Raw genomic sequence first — 23,308 nt, 5'->3', positions numbered from 1 at the left:
TTGTTTTAAAAAAATGCTTCACAGCAATGAATATACATTGGACGTGGAGTCCTGTAGCTCAGTGGTTAGAGCACTCGCTTTGCAAGCGAGATACCTGAGTTCAATTCCAGGCAGTCAGGGCGAAACCTTGGGCAAGTTTCCTTACTCCACACGCCTAATAATAATCCCTCCAAAAAACCAAAACCAATAATAAATTGGTCATTTTCAATCTACGACTGTTTGTGGGACATTGTTGTGCGCAATTGGCTGCCGCGTTCGCCCACAAATATACAGTCAATTCACTTTACAGTGTGTTCTGTGAAGCGCTTTGGGACGTCTTCCTGACGTGAAAAGCGCTACATCAAATGCAAGGATTATTATTATTATTATTACATGTTGCAAAGAGTTACTATTCCAGCCAGTTACCTTAGAGCAGGCAGAAACTCATATTTACTCATGGGGAAAAATAGTCCAAATGATCTCTCAAATGTTATGACTTCATTGTTCACAGTAAATTCTGTGGTTTAATCAGATTGGGAGAGCAAAGTGTTTCCTGTTCTGCTGTCGACTGACTTGAGAATCCTATTCTTTCCTTGAGAAGGTACAGTAATCAGTGGTTCACACAGACAACTGTCATGAGGCACAATGCTTTGTTTTCCTCTCTGGGTTCTCACGTGGGACAGTAAATACATGTTGCCCAAGGCTTTATGGTAAAATCAAGTCTTAATCACCATTTATACTTCCCTCATTCAAATATATTTATAGAAACATGGCAAAAAAGGGAGAAAAAACATTGTTGCTCCATTTGCCATCCACGTGTCATTTCCTTTCTCACTGATCTCACGGAATGAGGGAAAGTGATACAATTACGATGTCGCAGGTGTTTTGCAGCATCTGTCTTGTCTTCACGTTCATCCTTTTACTAATGCTCCACTTCTCTTAGCATAAACAAACAAGGCTTCTCCGAGTGCACCAAGCAAGAAGCTAAGAGAGAGAGAGAGAAACAGTAGTAAAATATATAACTAGTCCAAAACTGTCAGAATCAATTAAAGTCAAAATGTGAGGATCTCGATGATAAACATTGAGGAAAACAGCAACAAACTTTATTAGCATAGAGATAACATGACTGCTCTGCTACTCCAAGTCCTGCTGATAAGCCAGGCTGACTCTGCTGTCATCAGCAGTGCCCTGGAATACTGCGGACCCACCTGGCTTGGGAAGGGGACTACTGAGACGATTGAGTCGATTCCAAAATTCCATTACCAAGCATGTCATCTTTGAGCCAAATCAGCTCCAACGAGGCTCCACTTACCTTTCCCCCAAGGAGGTTAGTCCGAATGTATCAAACATGATAAAATTTGTTTTAATTGAGATTTATATTGATTTAAATTGAGATTTGTGCGCAATTGGTCGCCGCATTTCACCCACAAAATATACAGTCAATTCACTTTAAAGTATATTCTGTGAAGTGCTTTGAGACATCTTGGAGACATGATAAAACGCTATATCAAATGCAAGGATTATTATTATTACAGGCAAAGCGTCTGACTGCACAATTAGACATCATGCAAAATATAAATTTGCTATAGTGCCTAAAAAGTTGTTACATCAGCAATTATACCTGTATTGTTGCTGTAGTACTGCATGGGCTGGCCCTATTATCTCTCTGCCACTCTTTATCTCTCACTCTGCCTCGCTCTCTCTCTCTCTCTTTACACACACTAGCTGTGTAGCTTCGCTTGCAACCATAGGATCCAATATGGAATGTGGATTGACACACAGACAGACACACAAACAGACATTTCGTCTTCATCTAGACTCAGCTGGGAGGCCTCCTGTGGGAGGACACCTTTTGGGAGGACTCAGTGGGAGGACTCGGCGCTTTAAAAATGTAATTTTGTTGTTGTTGCTGCAGCTTAGCTTCGTCTGCGTTCTTTATTTTGTTCCCGTCGCTTGTCTATGTGCGTGCTCTGTGACGCAGGATGCCACAGCGCCACAGTCAGCTGGTGCAGCCAACAGGTGTCAGTGCAGTGTGTGCATAGATATGTACATGCTCTGTGACGCACGATACCACAGCACCACTTTGACTCGGAGGCCACCAGGTGTAACTGCAGTGAGAAACGCAAAACTGAAAATAACTCATGAACAATAGGAGATGCCCAAAAACAAATGTGCCCATGTCACTCCCAGATGGAAGACCTTTTCAATGAGGGATAAATCATGTCTCTACGTCAATCGGTTATTGAGATCCTTCTTGAAGCGCAGACAGACATTGTTGTTTTATTAGCATAGATATATATATACAGTATATGAATATCTCCCTCTCTTGATCTAAGCTATAAAATTACTGTAAATATATAAACTTGCCTTCACTACAGCAAAATTAATCTGGTTGTACACACAAAGTCATGCACAGTCGGTCAAGTCTACTAAGAAGCACCATTCGCAACAATAGCAACCTCATGCACATCTGTGGAACTTCACACATGGACATAACCAGATTTTTTTTCACAACACTGTAGCATCTGCATTGGAGTTCAATGCAAATAAACAGATATGTGTATAATTGCTGTACAGAGATAGAGAGCATTCTATTGTAGTTATTTAACTCTCAGAATGCCAGGACATCCAGCAAGGTATCCAGTGATAGTCATCCTATTTAGGCTGCTGCATATTATTCCCTTTCCTGCCCCTGGTGCTGCATCCATCTTTTTACACTTCCCATTGAGTCAGGAATTGTTTCATTTATTTTCTGAATTCAATATCCAAGCCTGCATTCACTGCAGGGTTCTAGTCTATTCTAGAATTGGTAACTTCACTATACAACATGCTCAAATATAGAAAAGGGAAATGTAAGTTTCGGTTATGCATTCCTGAGATTGATTATCTCAAGATAAGGCATTAACTGATGCTAAAATGAGCCATATTTCATTTACAGAAGTAATGCAAGGTTAAACTAAAAATCTCATTGTAGACTTCATAATTTTTTGTAATGATCAAATTAACAACAGTAACTTGTAATGGCAGGAAAAAGATTACCCTCCTCTCCCTTACATCTGCTCTGATTTTCTCTGGCCCTCTTCTCACAACAACTTTACCGCCTCAGTCACTCTCCTTCACAACTGTTTCTGTTTTTCCCCACCTTCGCAACGTTTCCCGCCTCCGCCACTATCTTTCCCCTCAGGTAGCTGAGACCTTTACCCGCTTTTAACACTTCAAGACTGGACTTTGCCAAATCTCTGCTTGCCGATCTTTGCAAATCTTCCCTCCACAAGCTACATACTATTCAAAATTATTCTGCTCGTGTCCTCTCCTGCAGGTTCTGTGAGCCAAAATTAGGACCCTATCCCCAAAGGATTGAGTTCAAGATCCTTGCTCTCTCTTTTAAAGCCCTTCCCATTGTTGACCACCCTACCTTTCTGATCTTCTAAAATCTTACCAACCCACCCTTTCCCTCTGCTCTGCACACACTGGAGCCAACCCTCCCCCCTTGGTTCCCACCCCTCTTGTATCCAACCCCAGCTCAGCTCAGGTCTTTGATTGCAATTTGTTGTTCAACGTCAAAACTTAACAGCTGAAAACTCTGAAGGTTATATTCCAATATTTAGCATTACCCATGTTGATTGGCTCTGAGGTGTCATAAGCAAAACGTCAAAGGGATCATATCCTAGCATCACAGCTGAACCTGATCCTGTTCTAATTCCACCTCCATACTCATACTTTCCAGCAGCAGTCATTACATAGAGAACTGGAGCTTTACCTATGCCCGACTTCCACCCTCTCTACTATTTTGTGGATACTGAGATCAACTGGAACAACCCCACTACTATCCTGGCTGAGATCAACAAATTCAGCATAAACAGTGGATTGAACCTACTCTACATCACTATTATTATGCCTGATAATATTAACAATAATAATTTAGTCACTCAAACCCCGACTGTTTGTGGGACACAGCTGTGTGCAATTGGCTGCCACCCACAAAATGTAGTCAATTCACTTTACAATGTATTCTGTGAAGCGCTTTGAGGCGTCTAGAAGGCGTGAAAAGTGCTATATCAAATACAAGGATTATTATTATTATTTCCTTAGGAATCCTAATATGGTGTTATTAGGTAGAAGGATCTGCATGGGCTAAGTCCATCCTTTATGTCTAGAAAGATCTAGACAGGATTGATGTAGCCACAACCTGAGTCAAGAAACTTGAGACACTCACAAGCCTGTTACCTAAAAGCAGATGAAAGCCATAACAAGATTTTGGAGTTGCCTTTTGGACAAGTTACATTTCTCCAAATCACTGTTAGCAGTAAATGTATTGTCCTACCTCACTGGTTGCTTAGAGCATATTTCCTTAGGGAATTTAACAGAATAATGATGATGCAGCATTGTACAGACAATAAATAATACAATCAGCTTACTTTAAATCGTAAATTCACTTGGTACTTTAGCACAAACCTTCATGTATTTTAGCAGCTAAAGCACAAATGACCCCTCAGAACCGAACATCCACACTTTAACAAGGGAATACTGTATCAGAAAAGATTATTTTTTTAACTTATCTGAATAGCATTTTGTTTATAAAACCATAAGCTGCCTTATTGCACCAAATAAATCCCAGAGTGCTCCTTATTCTAAACTGCAAACGCAGCACACACACTTACCAGTGTTTCTATTTAAAAGTGGCTCACACACAACAACACATATAAATGCTTTAACTAAGATTTTCCTAAACTCTTTAATCCAGATACTGTAAATGCTCAATTTTTCATTCAATATTGACCTCTTAATTTTGATTATGTAAAAGTTGGAAGGGCTCATTACTGAGTAAGCAGCATTACATTCTATCACACATTATTAAGGATTAGAACAACAATTTTGTGTTGCTGTTCAACAACAGCAGCTTTTGTTCAATGGATATACAGGTTAACCGAGACGTTGTGATAACTGCTCTATTATCTAAAAAAAACAAAAATAGCTTAATTTCTTTAAGACTTATGAGACATTGTAATGGTATCACGACTTTTTGGTCACCCTATATGTTGAAAGTTCTGACATTTATATAAATCGGCTAATAAAAAGCAAATACCTCAGAATCCATCCAATATGGCTGTTCTATTCCTAATATCTAAATTTGTGCCAAATTTGAATTGATTGAAAACCACAGAAAAGTTAAAGGTACACATCTGACCTGGTGTCTCTTTAACCTTTTCAATGTTGTCACCTCTTTCTGGCAAATTTTGGGTGCTTTTTAAAAATTCTATCAAAGACAAGGATTATTAACCTTATGAATAAAACAATTACATGTTTTGGTAGATATGTTCCCAGAATTTTCCTTTAGGTGTGCATGATGCTGTTTTATAACCCTGGGCAAATATATATTTTTAAAAGTTAAGAAAATATAAACTGGATAGTATCAAATTGCCATAGAAGTATTTTGAAATACAACACCGCAAATTTCACTCTCCTTGGTTTGCAGTTTTCGTATTACACAAGAGATTGTACAAATGATTATTCTTCACAAGTAACTTTAGAAGATTTAAACATGAATATTTCTAACTCATTGAAAATGTACACAATTTGTCATCTAATGAATACATCTGGTTTCAGAATGCAGGATTTTTTTCACAAACTAAAGAAATAACTTGCATTTTTATAGTACCTTTTTGTGCCTCAAAGTGCTTCCCAGCTTAAGTATGTTAACTGTGATTTTTGTTAAAGCAAACATGCCAGCCACTTGCTCAGAGCAAAGTTCCACAAACAACCATGAATAACCAATTAAGGATTGTTGGCTAGGACACGAAGAGAAAAAAAAACTCTTCTCTATTTTAATAGTCATAGGATCTTTAACTTCTGGAACAAGCAGTCTAGACTCTGATTTAATATAGCATGCAAAGATGGCACTTCTGACAATGCAGTGGTACCTCTGACATGGTAGTGCTAGCCAAACAAGAATTGGGTTTCAAGAGCTAAATAGTTAGTTAAGACTATGAGCTCAAGTGTTGACAAGTGACTTGAACCTCCAAACTTCTACCTGGAGGCAAGAGTGCTACAAATGAGCCAAGCTATTGAGATTTCTGCTTGAAGCTTTGGAACTAACAATTTCAAGAAACCAAATTATGATTATCTGATTGAAGACCCTAAAAGGTTGCAATGATATGCTAAATTTAAACCTGATGTGTTCTACCTCTGTATATAAAGTAACAAATTCTATTAGTGGAATTGACATGTGGAGTCCTGTAGCTCAGTGGTTACAGCACTCGCTTTGCAAGTGAGAGACCTGAGTTCAATTCCAGGCAGGGCGAAGCTTTGGGCAAGTTTCCTTACTCCACACATCTAATAATAATCCCTCCAAAACCAAAAACAATAATAAATTGGTCATTTTCAATCTACAACTGTTTGTGGGACATTGCTGTGCGCAATTGGCTGCCGCATTCGCCCACAAATATACAGTCAATTCACTTTACAGTGTGTTCTGTGAAGTGCTTTGGGACATCCTCCCGACGTGAAAAGCGCTATATCAAATGCAAGGATTATTATTATTATTATACTGTACCATTATTTCCTTTGGTACTGTAAAGCAACTAGTGAAGGACCTGTTCCATTTGTTCGCAAGTTGGTGCTATGCCCCCAGCAATTTATCATCCAGACACGTAATCAAGGTCACTCGACAGCAGTAAATGTCAAATGCTGCTTCCATGGCTGTTTTTCACATTTTTTAAAAAAAGTACTTCATAAAGTAAGGTGCCTGGGGTCTAACCTCGCTCACCAATAAAACTGTTTGAATCCACTTTCCCTATACCCTTTTATATAGCCTTAAAGAAACCTATCAAGTAGGAGATAATGTAAATGCTGTGAATACGTTCAAACAGATTCTTATGTATTTGCAATGCATCAGGTAAAGTGCTTTGTGTAGGTGTAGGGCACATGACTGGGAGCAGAGTTTTAACAGGGATTAAACTAGTGATGTCTGCCCTAAATACAAGATGGTTGCTTGTCTATTTGGAACGGGTGAGGTAAGTCTCAAGAATGGAGTGATAGTATATTGAAATGTGTGCTGAATGAGAACATTCTTACAGAAAATAGACTTTAGATCTATTTTCACATATAACAGTAAATGATGTTCCCACAATACCAGTTATAAAAACAGAACAGGCTGCAAATCTACAGCAGCTCAACAAGCATCTGAAACAAAGCATTATATTTCCAACATTTTCTGTTTTCATTTTAGATTTCCAACATTCAGAATTTTTCTTTTCAAACTCTACTACCTATTGGTGCCTGTTACAGCAAATTACTGTATGTCAATTTTCTTTCTTCGCTAATTTAATTTCCTTAGAACTCTCTTCCTCAATCTCTTTGTCTTCGTCCTCTTTTCCTTCTCGCTTTCAAATCTTATCTAAAAATCTCTCAACTGTGCCTTCAAACATTTACCTCCTATCCACCCCTAACTCCCACTGTGCCTGGATTGAATGCTGTCTTAGCAAAATATGCACTCTTCCCAGAAAAGGTCTTGTGGCTTGTCCTACTGTATTTCTTTATATTGTTGAGCTCAGTACCACCATCCATCGATAGCAACAGTCTGGGTGTGACCACATGTAACGTAAGCCGCACTCTGATGCCTTTGTAGAAGTTGGAATCCTCAGATCTTTGGTTGTCGGATAGATCCCTAGATATTCTGAACAGTATGATTGGCACTTTAAATCATTCAGGTTTATAGCTCTAACCAAAACAAAACCAGCTTCTCTCCTGCTCGCTCCTTCTGAACATTTTAACCCCCTTTAACTAAATATAACCATATTTATTATTAAACACATGTGTTAGTTGCATTTGAAGAATTAATTGTACACTGTGTTGGTGGAACCTTAGAACACAATAGATGGTTCAAAGCCCTGGACTTTAGAATCAGTTGTTAAAATGCAGACAACAATCGGTTTATTTTATTGGTGAGAAATAAACTTCTCTCCATTTTAAGAGACTGATGCCAGGGTCCAGGATGAAACGTCTGAGTGCATAATACATTTGTTAGTGTGAAATGTTGCTTGTTTTGTATCCTGCATACTCTCTTTTTTATAATTTTCCTACTTATTAGCAAACACACTAAGGGAAAGGTTAGAATTATTATACATCCTATGGTAGATGGAAAATGCATGATAGTTCGTTTATGAGGGAATTTGATAAATATTTTTTAAAAATACAAAAGATTGTAGGAAAAAAGTAGGGATGCAGGACTAAATGAATGTCTCTTTTGGAGAGCCAAAACAGTACATATGCTTAAGTAGTTGCCTTATGTGTTGTAAAATGTTATAATTCTATGAAGTTTAAGGCTTCCATATGTCACCTATTGTCACTTTGACAGTTTAATGCACTGCTCTACTCATAAAACCAAGTCCAGTCTTCAACTAACTGAGCTACCTAGGTTTGTGCAGTTTGCCAACATAACAGAAGAGACATTAAGAAAAAAATACACATTAAATAATATATTGAAGAATGTGACAGTTCCAATTTCACAGCTGGCAGTCAAAGGTCAACAGAATTCTGGTCGAGTGAAGGATCGCATGTCTGAGAGTGCCATTTTTCCTCTGAGCTCCTAGACTGTCAAAATAGTTACATGACTGATCATTGACAAACCAAAAATATTCTGATACATATGTACAATTTGCAAATGTACAGAACACACAGGATTCAAGTTTTGTACCTATTGAGCCCAGCAGTGGTGATAACATTAAGCTCTGCAAATTCAAAATGTATTTGCTACTATCATTAAGAAAACTGCTCCGCTTTAAAAGGAATGACACCTGAAAACTCAGTAGTTTTGGTGAACAGTTCCAAGGGAATGCTGTTCCGAGTATCAATGACTACATGATGTAACAGTCACACATTACTTTCCCGACCTTAATAGTTCAGTACTAAAATACACTGAAAACTATTGATCCTCCCAGTTACTCTTCGGATATTATAATCCCAACAAAAGTATTTATTCTACTTTTGCCTAATTTGATTTCATTTTATACCATTGTTTTAACCTCTCTTGCCAATTGTCTCCTTTCCTCTCCCTTCTTGGAGACAATTTTAATCTTTTTTAAACCTCTGATAATTTACTAATACGTATCATTCCCTTGCTATCATTTTCTAGTTTTTTTTTAAAAAATCAACTTATTTGAATAGCAGCGCCTTCAACAAAGCTGAATAAACAAAATCCTGTTCTGATGGCCTGAACTATTTTGATGTCAGCCTCAAAAAGGTTGGGATTCCAATTAGATATTCAATAGAAGCAATAATAATCCTTGCATTTGATATAGCGTCTTTTCACGTCTTTGAGACGTCTCAAAGCGCTTCGCAGAATATACTGTAAAGTTAATTGACTGTATGTTTTGGGTGAAATCAGTCTGGTTTTGTTTCACTCTGTTTCTGTTAGCTACTGTGAAATAATTCAGATTCCTTCTCAGGCTAGCTTTACATTTGTTGTTCTCTCCATCTCTGAGTCTCTAATCTTCTGTCTCTCTTGTCTTTCCATGTCCATCTCTTTCTGTGAATCTAACCCTACATTGTAAAAAAAAGTACCTTTGCACTGCTGGCNAAAATAATCTAGTTGTATGCATATACAAAAGGTTTTACCAAGGATACAATTTAGCTGCACAGCATGAGTTACTCACGTTCCTAGTAACTACATGTGCAACTTTGGACATGTGTGCTGCTGGATGTCCAATTATTGGTAGTGGAGCTTCTAATGCCAACACAAAATAATCCTAACGCTTTTGAGGCTGGCCTCACAATAGCCAATAGAAAGTGAATAAGGACAGTTTAGCCTCCTTAGCGATTTAGCACTGGCCACAACTAATCTATTATAAGCATTTCCACAATCCTATTCTCTAATTGTGCAAATTTAACAACTTTCCATTACCTTTCTTCTTCATGCTTCAAGCTCCCACCATTAGTTTTCGGTTAAAAGTTGTTTTAATTCTGGAAAATAAGAGCAACTTTTTTTTCTCAGTCATTTTTGCTGGCTTAAAACCAGCCTGCCAGGGACTAAAGAGGAAAGTCAGGAGCTGTGAATGCGAAATAATGCCAAATGTAAATTTACATTGCTAGCACTTCAAGGATTAAATATTTGTGCTTGTTTTCTTTCTCCTCATCAAGATATGGTTGCTTCATGCATTGTTCCCACTCAAGGCAGGATACTTATACCCTGGCCTCCATTCCAGAACTTGTGGGAGGATGACCGGCAAGGAGGGGGATTAGTGGCTAATGGAAGAGCTGACAGAGTGTTCAGAAGTTTTTTTTAATTACAATAAATACCTTGAACTGCTATCCCTAAGAGTTGGACTGAAGATTTCCAACAACAAACAACTTTAAAGTGGAATTCATCTTTACAAATACTAACAAATTATTTTGCACATATTCTTCTTTGGGATTGTCCTGAAAGCTGCACTGTTTGTCATTTTTTTTATATGGGTTTACAAGGTGGCCTTCCTCAAGCAAACAACAGCAGGAATTTAAGATTATTTTACAGGTAGTTAGAGAGGAACGGATTGCTTTTTAAAAATGTAAAGACTTTACGGAAGAGTGCATCTATTTTGAGATTAAGGTGTCCAGATGGAGATAGGGAATCTGAAAAGTATTAAGAACAATTTTGTGGAGATGGATAGTTTTAAAGATGGCTATATGTTTGTAGGAAAGCATTTGCATAATGTTAGTTTTATCAGAAACCTGTCTCTCCTCCTTCAGCTGTCTGTCCTCCCTTGGTATATTTCCTCCTCCTCCAACTGAGTTAATAATGACTGGGTCCCAAGAGTTGGTATTTAATTAATGATCCAGACTTTCTTGTGAATAAGCGGTCCTTTGCTTCTCTCGTTTTTTTGAGTTGCCAATTTTCTGTTTTTAATGAATGCTGGTAAGATTGTTAGAATTTATTGCTGGCTAAAACTAAATACTCTTTAAATTGACAGAATTGCTGCTGTTGCACAACCAACAAACAGGCGCTTCAGAAGATTCAGGGAAAATGCTCTTCAGGAGATCAAAATAAATGCTGTGCCCTTTACACATTGATCTGTGGAGCATGAATTTGAAAATTGTAAAATGTGACTGAATAGAACATATACTTATTTAACTGCATAAAATTGTAATTTCAGAGTTTCAGTCCTTGATTTAGAGGTGAGACATTAAACCAAGGGGTACTTGGCTCATACAATGAGTTAAAGGATTCATTACACTATTAGATGACAGAAGGGAATTTCTCCTGCTGGAATCTGAAAAGTTTCAAGAACAATACACTTTATTGCTCCATAAAGTTCATTATAGAAAGTATTGTTCTAGAGTCTAGAGTATTGTTAGGCCTCTTTATCTAGACATCTAAATAATCCTTGAGAGAATATGGACTCCTGGCTGATAGTGGGACATTGCTGTGCATAAACTGGTTGTTGTATTTCCCCATCAAAAAGTCACTACACATGTAATTCACTTTGGGATTATTATATTAAATGACCTTTATATCAAATGGAAGGTTTATTATTTTAACAGTCAAGAAATCATTCTTACACTAATAATGAATACTGTTGTACTGAATTAATTGAACACCAAAGGCGATAGAGAGAGGAAATATGTAGTGTTACAAGTTCATGTTGAGCTGTGAGAAGAATGTTTTTATATATGGAAATAATTTCAAGTATTCATTGATGCTTCAAACCAGTTTAAATAAGTCCTGAAGATGTTTGCTACTGCAGGGATGAATTTAACAATCTAATGTTTTAGCTGATGTGAGAGAAATTACTGACCTGACAGTAATATTGCCACAACAATAACTTAAGAATCAGGACTCAAAGCACTCAAGTTATTCCACCATGTATCATTGGGCCTTGGTAATCTTTACTTTTATTTAAAAAAAATATGATTTATGAAGTTCCTGAGAATGTAGTGTATCTTGCAGCTGATAAATGCATTCCAGTGATTCCTTTAGCTGAAAGGCCTTGGAAAGGTCATGTTTATAGCCTGTAGTTCTTGCTGGAATTAAACTTTGTTAATAAATTGATTGTAAATTGGGCTCAATACATGATACATGTCCATATATAGAGGGATCTATTTTTGTGAGTTTTAAGAAGGCTGACCACTTCCTGGTCAATCAAACTTGGGAACTGCACTAATATCTCAACCACATTAATTTAACAGCAATAATACTGGAGGTTCAAAACCTCGCTGGAAGTGACTGCAAAACTAACTCAAAAAAATTAAATCTGGGATAACTGGTCCCACAGTGGGTTAGTACACCAGCGATCCACCAGACTGTCAGATGTGTCAGCCCCTGCAACAGTTAACTGCAGTAAGGTACAAAGAGGCCATGCCAATTACTGACCAGCTGCAATCTGTCATCCTGTACACATTTGCAAGGTGTTACCACAGGAATGTGTGTTACATAGAGATAAGAGGTAAGTACCAGTGTCCAATTAGTAAGATTTAGTATCAATCCCCAATTAGTATAGGTATAGAGACCCAGCTGGTATCTATTAGTAGGATTTAATAAGGTGTCTTTGACCTAAAGAACTCAAGGAAAGATGAAGATGTCCTGATAACATTGATGGATAGTCGAAATACTCATTAACTTGGTGTCTTGTCGAAGTTTGTACCAGGAACCCTCGGATAACATTGATGGATAGTGGAGATACAGACCTAGTTTTGAATCTAGCTCAGATGGAAGTGCGCTAAATCTTTTAGCTGTTGGGTTCCTATATGAGCTCTGGGCCGCTAGCCCGCATGAAGGGTGCTGTACAAATGCAAGTTGTTGTTGTATGAAACGAGTCTGACCAGTCTTGACCCAGTTCCTAGTGGATGTTTTTAAGCTATCTTTTCAACTGCGCTTTCGGCATTTCTCCCCCACTAAAGTGCCTAATCAGCTGTGTGAAGTTCTCCCAACATGAAAACTGCTGGATAAGCATAAATTGTTGTTGTTGATGTGAGTCACAGGCATAAAACTGCCCTTAGTGTAGCACTAAATTGTCCATCTCACACAGAGGAGCCAAAAGATGAGCTAGGAAATGTAAATGTCACCTTGCTATATGCTAGGGGGATTTGTTCTGAGGTTGGGTTGAGGCACCATGTAGCAGCAGAGTAGAGGGAGCTGCACTCTGTATCTAGCCGTGCTGCACCTGGTTTGAGAGTGTTTCATGTTGACATTGAGTGTCCAAAATAGGAAAGTACTCCATTTTCCAGCACTTACTTAGAATACCATAACATTTACCACAAAAATTTGTGACGAAGATGAACACTGGAGTACTGCATCACATTACAGAGGCAACAAAGCTGAATTCATTGAAAAGGAAAGGGAACTTTCATGACATATAAACACACATTTGGAGTCAACCTGGTTCAGTTGCTAGCACTCTTTAAGAATGTGGGTTCAAATCCCACGTTGGAACTTTGAACGCACAGTCCAGGCTAACACTCAAATACAGTGTTGGGGGAGCACTGCGTTGTTGGATGAAACCTTTGGATGAAACCAAGTTTCTGTCTGCCTATTCAAATGACACTATTATAAAAGAGAAGCGATTTTATCCTGATGTCCCGGCCAACAAATCTCGAAGATTGGTCATTCATTTAGTGACTGTTTCGTTGGACAATGCTGCGCACAAAATAGTTGCTGCGGCCAACTGCAAAATACTCTCACTAAACATTACGGTAATTCCTGTAAAGTGCTTTAAGACATCTTGATGCCAGGATAAATGCCATATCAAATATAAGCATTATTATTATTATTTGGCACAACGATGATGAGCAACTTGTTACAACATCCTTTGTTTAGCTGCAGACTGGCTCATCTTCCAGGAATGGAGAGATACTGTTTTACCAAAAGCTGAAACAGCTATATGAAGTTATGAAGTTTGGTAAGACACGAGGAGAAGCTCATAGAGAACATTATTACTGTTACTGTTAAGAACAGTTCAGTGTTATACTAAGCAATGCCCATGACACTGGTAGTGGGTTAAATATTGTTTATAAAAAGAAAATACAAAAACAGCTGATACAAGTCTATAACATAATTATTACAAGTTTTGATGATGGAAGGAAGTGAATGATGCAAAATTATGCATGGGCAATGCATGAATAGTGCTGGGATCAACTCCTTAGTTCACATGAAATATTTCAAAAAAACTACAATATTTTCACACTTTACAACCTTTCCAGTAATGTTAAAAGGAGAAACGGTTTTGAAAGGTTAGTAACTACAAATTATCCTCTTTGTGTGCATTAACACTGTTAAACTATATATTTAGTTATGAAAGATTTACTCACCAACAACTTGTAGGTACATTCAAACGAGTCTCAAAGACGCCCAATGATAACGATGATGCAAGAACCTATACTCAATAAATAAAAATTATTTTGTTTTAACCCTTTAACTTTTCCATGGTTCACTAACTCCAATCTTGGTTACATAAATTCAATTAAGTATTGAGAGCTGATTGGACATTTAACCCAATATAGAGGGTGTGCAGCCACACAAACAATAGTTGTGATAGAAGTCGTGCTTCCATTAAGCTATAGTGAAATGAGGGTCAGTCTTTGATGGTCACATCTAATCAGCTAGGCTAGAATTAACCAAACACATAATCAATGAGTTAAATTCACAATCAGAGATGTGAAGCTAGAGCTTACGTTTTAAATATTAGAGTGAGAGAAAGCATTAAAATTGTTACAAATAGTACTCTATAACAGGTCATGGTGTTAAACATAGCCTGGGCAATTTCCTTGTGGATAACTTTGGCAACAGAAAACCTGGCAAAAGAACAAAATTAATTTCCAAGGATACCCCTCCACAGAAATGAGCTTAATTGCTTAGTTTCAATAAAAGTACACTAATTGCTATTATTAATTAAAATAATTAGCTAAAGAAAAGAAACCATATCAACCACACCTTATAGTTTTTATGAAAACTAATGCATTAGTATGACTGTAAGGACTGTACAAAACTGCAACACTACTGCTTAACAGTTATTTAGTACATTATTATAGATCAAGATTTCAATATGGTTCCAAGTTGAAGAAAGAACTTAAACAAAAAGGAGCCTTATATTGACCTATAGCTTTGCGTAGAGGGGAAATAAATGTGGTATGTTGTGTCACAAGAGAAAAAAATACGGTTATTTTGTGTCCTTATGAATCTAACTTCAACAGTTTCTTTGGGGTTGAACAATCCACTCATGTCCCAATTTCTGGGAAAGGGTTTCTCTCTCCAGTCTTTTCAGAAACGATTCCCTGCTATTTTTGAATTAACTATAGTGACAGAATCTTTATTTTGAACCCTGGGTTACTATAACTAATTTTGAACATTACACACTTTTGAAAAATATTTTTAGGTTACTATCTGGGCCTTTGACCAAAACAGAAAAAAGATCAAGAAATAAAAGGATAGGACAAAAAATAGCAGGGACATGGGATTAAAGTTGATAGCACTCGTGGGAGAGCACATAAAGGTCTTACAACTTGGCAAATTGAGACTTGGATTGAGGCCAACATTAACATGAAGCTCTCCTTTCTGACTTTTAGGGGTTTAAAGGGAAATCAGTGAATCGTCTCCATTTAGTTTCTCGTGGGTGGGTTGAGTCACAAACCTGGCATTAATGTTACAGTAATTGACTGATCTGGCTCTAAGAAACCATAACAAATGGTCAAGTGGTGAGGGAGAGAAATTATTGTAATGTAGTCGTGGTGCTTTCTGAGGTTAGACATGTTGTTTGGGAGAGTACAATGCAAAGCACTGCCAACCAGTCGTTAATGTAGTAAGAAAACATTAATTACTTTCCTCAACATTCACCAATCACCTTGATCAAATTCAAACAAAGAAATATGTTGTTCAGAATTTAGATTTGAATACAATTTCCAAAGGCTTTATCTTTCTTGTTACAGTATGCATCTTATAAGCACCGTGCCATGATGTAAACTCTTAATCTACTTTGATACTCCAGTACAGTAATAGGGGAATGCTGCATTGCTACATAACATCTTTGGATCTCTCATCGGATCTCATCCTTCCAGAATAACAACTCAATGAAAAAGGACTGGACGTATTCAAGAAGGTTATAGTTTAGAAGTCCGTAGTTTTTCAACCCTGCTCTACGTCTTTAAGTCCTGGGTACTTAGGCAAGTTTCTTTACTCCACATGCCTAATAATAATCCCTCCAAAACAAAACAATAATAAATTGGTCATTTTCAATCCAGAACTGTTTCTGGGACACTGCTGTGCGCAATTGGCTGCCGCGTTTAGCCCACAAATATAGTCAATTCACTTTACAGTTTATTCTGTGAAGTGCTTTGAGACATCTAGAAGACGTGAAAAGCGCTATATCAAATGCAAGAATTATTATTATTACTATTATTATTACTTAAAGAGAAGGCATCAAAACTCTTGAGCAATGTTCTTTACGCAAAATCCTTCAAATTCCGTGGGATGATCATAAACCAAAGTGTTTCTTCTCTCAAAATCTGGTTGTACCAGTATTGAAGCTACTGTTATTCAACTCCAACTTCGCTGGACTGGTCACAACAACAACAAAATTATATTTGTATAGCGCCTTTCATGTCGGGACAACGTCCCAATGCGCTGGACAGACAGAGTTACGGGTTCAAGCTGAGGGTCGGGGTGGGGGAGGTGGGACGGCAGGGGGGGAAGCAGGGAGATCGAAAGCACAGGAGGGTCTTGAAGGTGGCGAGGGAGGAGCAGAGATGGAAGGACTACGGGGTGGAGTTCCAGATGGTGGGTGCAGTGGCGGAAGGCCGGTCCGCCAATAGTGGGGCGAGCAAGGCGGGGGACGTGAAGCAGGCTGGAGCCCGCTGAGCTGAGGGAGCAAACAGGGTGGTAGGGGGTTACGAGGTCGCAGAGGTAGGGGGGAGCAAGACCGTGGAGGGCTTTGAAGGTGAAGACCAGTATCTTGAACTGTATCCTCTATGTGATGGGAAGCCAGTGGAGTTGGGCAAGGATGGAGGTGATAGGGTCGCGGAGCCTAGTGCGGAAGAGGACACGGGCTGCAAAGTTCTGGATGAGCTGCAGCCTGTGGAGGGAAGAGTTGGGGAGGCCGACAAGCAGTGCGTTTGCATAGTCGAGCCTCAATGTAATGAAGGCATGTATGAGGGTTTTGGCGGCCTGCAGTGTGATAGTGTCGGAGCCGGGCGACGTTGCGGAGGTGGGGAAGGCAGAGCAGGTCATGGCGCAGATGTGGGGTAGAAAGGATAGTTGAGGGTCAAACAAGATCCCAAGTTGTCAGTCAGTCAGACAACAAGAGAAGACTTGAGCATGACTTCTGGTGGATGGTGAAATGTATTGTTTGAAGTGTTCCTCACCACAATCAGATCATTGATAGTTTCCTGTGAACGAACAAGCAACAGCACAAATTTCTCCATAGCCACCTTCAAAGTTGCACTGGATTCTGCAATTAGGCAGATGTATGTTTAATAATAATTCTTACATTTGATATCAAATTCTTACATTTGATATACTCCTTATAACACTGAAATGTCTCTAAGTACTTTGCAGTAATTACTGTTAAGTGGAGTGACTGAATTTTAAGCATTGTGCCTCATCCTGGAAAAGCATTGTTAGAACATAAATGCATTGCCTACTGCAAGAAACTCCATGTCATAGTTAAACAATTTCAAATCACAACATTCATATATTTCCTTACAGATGTGCACATTGTAATATTTTCTTGCAGATATTGTAATGTTATGATTGACTAATCTGCAATCTTGCTTTTCACAGGCCAAAGAGAACATCAATGTTCTCGCTCCTTGGAAGTCTCAGTTGCTTCTCAGTGCTCCCTCAGAAGATTAAGTTGTAAAGTTCAGACAAATAAAAATTGTATGTTTAATAATAATTCTTACATTTGATATACTCCTTGTAACACTGAAATGTCTCTAAGTACTTTGCAGTAATTACTGTTAAGTGGAGTGACTATATTTGTAAGCAAGACGATTTGCACACAACATTTTTCCACAAACAGCCAGGAAGTGAATGTTCAATTTATCTAGAGGATTGTTGCCCAGGACACGAGAATCTCCNTTTTTTTTCAAATTGTGTTATTGTTTCTTTATCATATATCTGAACAGACTAAAGGACCTAGGTTTGATGTCTAATGCAAAGGACTGTACCTCCAATGATGCATTTTTTCCATTCCACTGGAGTGTAAGCACAAAGTCCCAGATCTAGGGCTGAATCCACGTCCTTCTGATCCAGAGACGAGGATGCTATTAACAGAGCCACACATCTTACCTCTAACCAGTGAGATTATCTCTTTATACATCATTACCTTGGAAAGTTCAACTCCATAATGGTTACTATCGTGAAAAGCGCAATCTTTGGAATTCAAACAAGTTTATATTCTATTTCAAACCATTTCATATAGAATCAAGAATGACTGACAGCATGTAATATGGCTTTAGTTTAATTTTTGCCTTTGTATGACATCATAGTCTATGAGCAAACCTGTAGGTGAAATTACAGCCTTTGATTCCCTTTCATGATTACAATACATATTATGGTTTCAATAACACAAAACCCAATGGTAATGGCAGTTAAAAGTAGTGCCAAAATTATACGGCTTAAATATTGTGGCAATTGCAATATCATTACTACACAATTCTGTCGCATGATTCACAGTAAGGTTTATACCTTACTGTGAATCATGAGAGAATTATTTTTCAACTGGGGGAGGAAAATTATAGAGACATTGAGATCACAGTATATTTTACCCAATGATTTTTTTCTCTCTAACAGTCAGTTTTAAAAACCAAAAAACATGCAAAATCAGGAACAGTATAGAATATAGCCTATCTATGACATCTGTTCACTGATTCTGTCTCCAAGAGACAGAAATGTAAAGGATAAAAGACAATGTTGTGCTGTACACAACAAAATTCCATTTGTAAAGTGCCTTTCACGTCAAGCAGATGTCCCAAGGAGCTGAACAGCTGGGCATGAGGCCCTGAGAGTGGGGGGCAAGGTTAGGATGAGGGAGGGCAGAAAGGTAGGAGGGCAGCTAAAAGCACGGTCGAAGAGGAGGATCTTGAGTTGTACCTTGAAGGAGGCAAAGGAGGGAGCAAGGCAAAGGGATGTAGGATGGTGTTCCAAGGGGTGGGTCAGAGAGGTTGAGAGCCCAGCCGCCGACGATAGGGCGGGTCGGACGGGAGACATGGAGCAGGCCGGAGCCTGCTGAACAGAGGGAGCGGACAGGTTGATAGGGGGTCAGGTAAGAGAAGTAGGAGGGTCAAGGCCATGGAGGGTCTTGAAAGTGAGGACGAGGATTTTTAATTTTATCCTCTGAGGGATGGGGAGACAAGCAAGGGTGGGGGTCACGGAGCCTGGTGTTGGAGAGGGCATGAACTGCAGAGTTCTGGACGATCAACAGCTTATGGAGAGTTGGGGAGGCCGACAAGGAGGGAGTTTCCATAGTCGGGCCTTGAGGTGACAAATGAGGGTTTCAGCAGCCTGAAGGGTGAGGCAGTGGCGGAGTCGGGCAATGCTGTGGAGGTGGGGCAAAGCAGAGCGGGTCATGGCATGGATATGGGGGAGAAAGCACAGATGAGGGTCAAACAAGATGCCCAAGTTCCTAACTGGGTTGTTGGAGTTGAGTGTGCATCCGCTGGCGTGAGCCAATCAGGAGGGCTTCAGTTTTGCTGACATTCAGCTGTAGAAAGTTGGCTCTCATCCAGGACTTGGAATCCAGTGGTCCTGGAATCGAAGGTGGAGCCAGAGAGATAGAGTTGAGTGTCATCCGTGTACATGTGGAAGTTGACCCCATGTTTGCGGACTATGTCACCAAGATGGACCATATAGAGGTTGAAGAGGAAGGGACCGAGGACAGAGGCTTGAGGAACACCGCACAAGATTGTGCGAGGGCTGGAAGAGAAACTGTAGGCGGTGACAAATTGAAGACGGTGCGAGACAAGACCTGAACCATTCAAGGACAGAACCTTGAAGGTTGAGGTGAGAGAAAAGGTGGTGGAGGAGGATGGAGTGGTCCACAGTATCGAGTATAGGATACTCAATTGCAATAGAAGCAAAGATGAAGAAGAATGTACATATGGAATATTGTTTGGAACATTGCATTTGGAATGGTAGATCTTGGAATCATAGAATTATACAGCACAGAAGGAGGCCATTCGGCCCATCGTGTCTGTGCCAGCTCTTTGAAAAGAGATATCCAAATCAATTCCCATCCCCTGCTATATCCCCATAGCCCTGCAAACTTGTCTTCCCCAAATAATTATCTAATAGATATACTATTTTGTAACAGGCTCATCCAATTCCAAGGAAATAACACAAGGAATTATTTACGGGCAGAGGGTCATGGCTACGCTGCAACTATGTTATAAAGAAATCCACACTATAAAGAAGTGCTTGTAGAGTCCTGTAGCTCAGTGGTTAGAGCACTTGCTTTGCAAGCGAGAGACCTGGGTTCAATTCCCGGCAGGGCGAAACCTTGGGCAAGTTTCCTTACTCTGATAATAATCCCTCAAAAAATAATAATAAATGGGTCATTTCAATCCACGACTGTTTGTGGGACACTGCTATGCCCAATTGGCTGCCGCATTTCTCCCACAAATATAGTCAATTCACTTTACAGTCTATCCTGTGAAGCGTTTTGAGACATCTAGAATACGTGAAACGTGCTATATCAAATGCAAGGATTATTATATTATTATTATTTATAATGGGGCTCTACTGTATAATTATTCTCTACAGTTACACAATAGTGTCTTGGTAACCCTTCCGAGTACTGATCATGGATGCTCTGCTAGTTGGAGCACAAACTGTTGACAGTGGGGGATATCATGCTGCTTGGTGCAAACTTTCAGGTAAATAAACCTAACCCTAATGTGGAGACTCAGAAAATCAAGCCAAGACACAAAAGTATAGATAGAGGATATACTGAAAGGAGCAATATACAATTAAATCAGGAGTAACACAAATGAGCTGAAAAATGCAGTAGGATTTTAGAAAATCATTGCTCCTTCATGTCTAGGCAGTCAGGTTTTCAGCTTATCTGCCCCTGGTCTCTGGAACTGCATCCCGGAGTCTCTTGGACTCGCCACCTCCTTCACTCTTTCAAGGTTCATTTCAAGCCCTTCCTATTTGCCCTTCTGTCATCTTTCCGCTCCCCAACTTTTTCAGCTCCTACACCCAGCTCAGGTGCCAAGCCCAAACTGCCTTTCTCCTTGGGACATCCTCCCGATGTGAAAGATGCTATATAAATGTAATTGCATTGTATTCTTTTCTTTATGAATTGTGTATTCCTCACATTCAGTCTCTGTAAAGCACTGGAGACATTTTCCTTTGCATGAAAGGTATATAAGTGCAAATTGTTGTTGTATCACAACAAACCAGATGGAGCCCCACGTGTTTGTATTTGTGTTGTGCAAGTGGTTGAATACAGGGAAAATAGAAAATTAAACATTATTTCAGAGCGCACATGAATACCTTCGAACCTCATGAAATCCAAAACCCAGAAGAATTTTCTACAATTCTGTTTTGATACTCTTATGTTCTGCAATCAGTATTTAATAAAAAGTGAATTGATTAGCTAAAATGTAAAGATTGAGAAGACTTAATTTTTAAAGTTCAGCAGCACATATCACTTCTACCCGTTTTTATAGTTTCAAGTTGTAGTTTTTATAGCACCTACTATTTGCACACCATTAAACCGATGCCCCGTTTGCCATGGCACTATTCAGTAAAAGAAGGGAGCTTTTCTCTCACGGTGTGCTGACCACCAAGTACCAAATTAAAACTTGTCATTCATTTGAAGGCTGTTCGTGTGACATTGCTGTGTGTAAGTTGGCTGCTGTGTTTTCGCACCAAATGCATAGTCACTCGACTTTACAGTGTATCCTGCAAAGCATTCATTTCCCTGCATTCACAGCTTTGCTCTTTCCTCTCCTCTCACTCCCTCCATGAACCCCTCCAATCGGGTTTCCGTGCTGCCCACAGCATGGAAACTACTCTGGTCAAGATCACAAACGACATCCTGACCATGTGTGACCAGGGCTCCCTCTGCCTCCTCATCCTCCTCGACCTCTCCGCCGCCTTTGACACTGTGGACCACTCAATCCTCCTCCACCGCCTCTCCTCCCACCTCAACCTTCAAGGTTCTGTCCTTCACTGGTTGAGGTCCTACCTTTCCCACTGCCTCCATTTTGTTGCGGCAAATGGCTTCTCCTCCAGCCCCCGCACCGTCTCGTGCGGTGTTCCTCAGAGCTCTGACCTCGGTCCCCTCCCCTTCACCCTCTGCATGCTCCCCCTTAGTGACATCATCAGAAGACATGGGGTAAATTTCCAAATGTATGCGGATGACGCCCAACTCTACCTCTCTGCCTCCACCCTGAACTCCAGGACTACTGGCGTCCTGACCGACTGCCTGTCTGACATCAAGTCCTGGACAAGAGCCAACTTTCTCCAACTCAATGTCAGCAAGACCGAGGCCTGCCTGATTGGCTCGCACCATCTCCTCCGCACCTCAGGCGCTGGCAGCATCAGCCTCCATGGCTGCCCTCAACCTCACTAAACCAGTCAGGAACTTGGGTATCTTGTTTGACCCTGAACTGTCCTTTCTCCCCCATATCCGCACCATGACCGGCACTGCCTACCACCACCTCCACAACATTGCCAGACTCCACCACTGCCTCAAACCTCAGGCTGCTGAAACCCTCACCCACACATTTGTCACATCAAGGCTCGATTATGGGAACTCCCTCCTCATCGGTCTTCCCAACTCTTCCCTTCACAAGCTGCAGGTCATCCAAAACTCTGCAGCTCGTGTACTCTCATGCACAGACACTGTGACCCACTCTCGCCCGACTCCACTGGCTCCCCATCCCCCAGAGGATCGAGTTCACGATCCTCGTCCTCACCTTTAAGGCCAACCATGGCTTTGCCCTCTCCTATCTCTCTGACCTGCTGACTCCCTACCAACCGGCCCGCTCCCTCCGTTCATCGGGCTCTGACCTGCTCCAAGTCTCCAGCCCAACCAGCCCTACCTTCTGTGGGCGGGCTTTCAGCCTCTCTGCCTCCACACTCTGGAACTCCATCCCATGGTCCCTTTGCCTTCCTTCCTCCCTTGCCTCTTTCAAGGCCGGTCTCAAGACCCTTCTCTTCGACCGTGCCTTTGGTCTCCCTACCACCTCTCTGCCTTCCCTCACCCCTACACCACCCCTTCCCCATGCTCGGGCCCCGACAAAGTTCAGCGCTTTGGGACGTCGCTCTGTAAATTTAATTTGTTGTTGTTGCACGTCTCATGTCAGAGATGCATGCAGTGAAATGAATAAAAAGTCCTCCTGATGTGAAAGGTGC

At 40.1% G+C, this 23,308-nt stretch overlaps 1 protein-coding gene across 5 annotated transcripts in view; it reads right to left on the bottom strand.

Moving 5' to 3' along the window:
• Nucleotides 1-329: 329 nt before the first annotated feature.
• The window catches only part of LOC103175121 (transmembrane protein 241), a 66,301-nt gene continuing 43,322 nt past the window's right edge, over nt 330-23,308 (bottom strand). For 2 of the 5 annotated variants that reach the window (XM_007887887.2, XM_042332450.1), the window contains 2 exons: nt 14,260-14,324; nt 330-963 (listed from right to left, as the gene is read on the bottom strand). In XM_007887887.2, the coding sequence (XP_007886078.2) occupies nt 891-963; nt 14,260-14,324 (138 nt within the window). In that variant the 3' untranslated portion in view covers nt 330-890. Of the gene's footprint in view, nt 964-9,880; nt 9,940-14,259; nt 14,325-23,308 lie in introns of all 5 variants that reach the window. The other 3 variants (XM_007887888.2, XM_007887890.2, XR_487433.2) reach the window with 2 other exon arrangements.

This window comes from Callorhinchus milii, unplaced genomic scaffold (assembly GCF_018977255.1).
Source record: "Callorhinchus milii isolate IMCB2004 unplaced genomic scaffold, IMCB_Cmil_1.0 Scaffold2, whole genome shotgun sequence".
Classification (NCBI taxonomy): domain Eukaryota; kingdom Metazoa; phylum Chordata; class Chondrichthyes; order Chimaeriformes; family Callorhinchidae; genus Callorhinchus; species Callorhinchus milii.
This window is presented reverse-complemented; position numbering and strand designations above follow the sequence as displayed.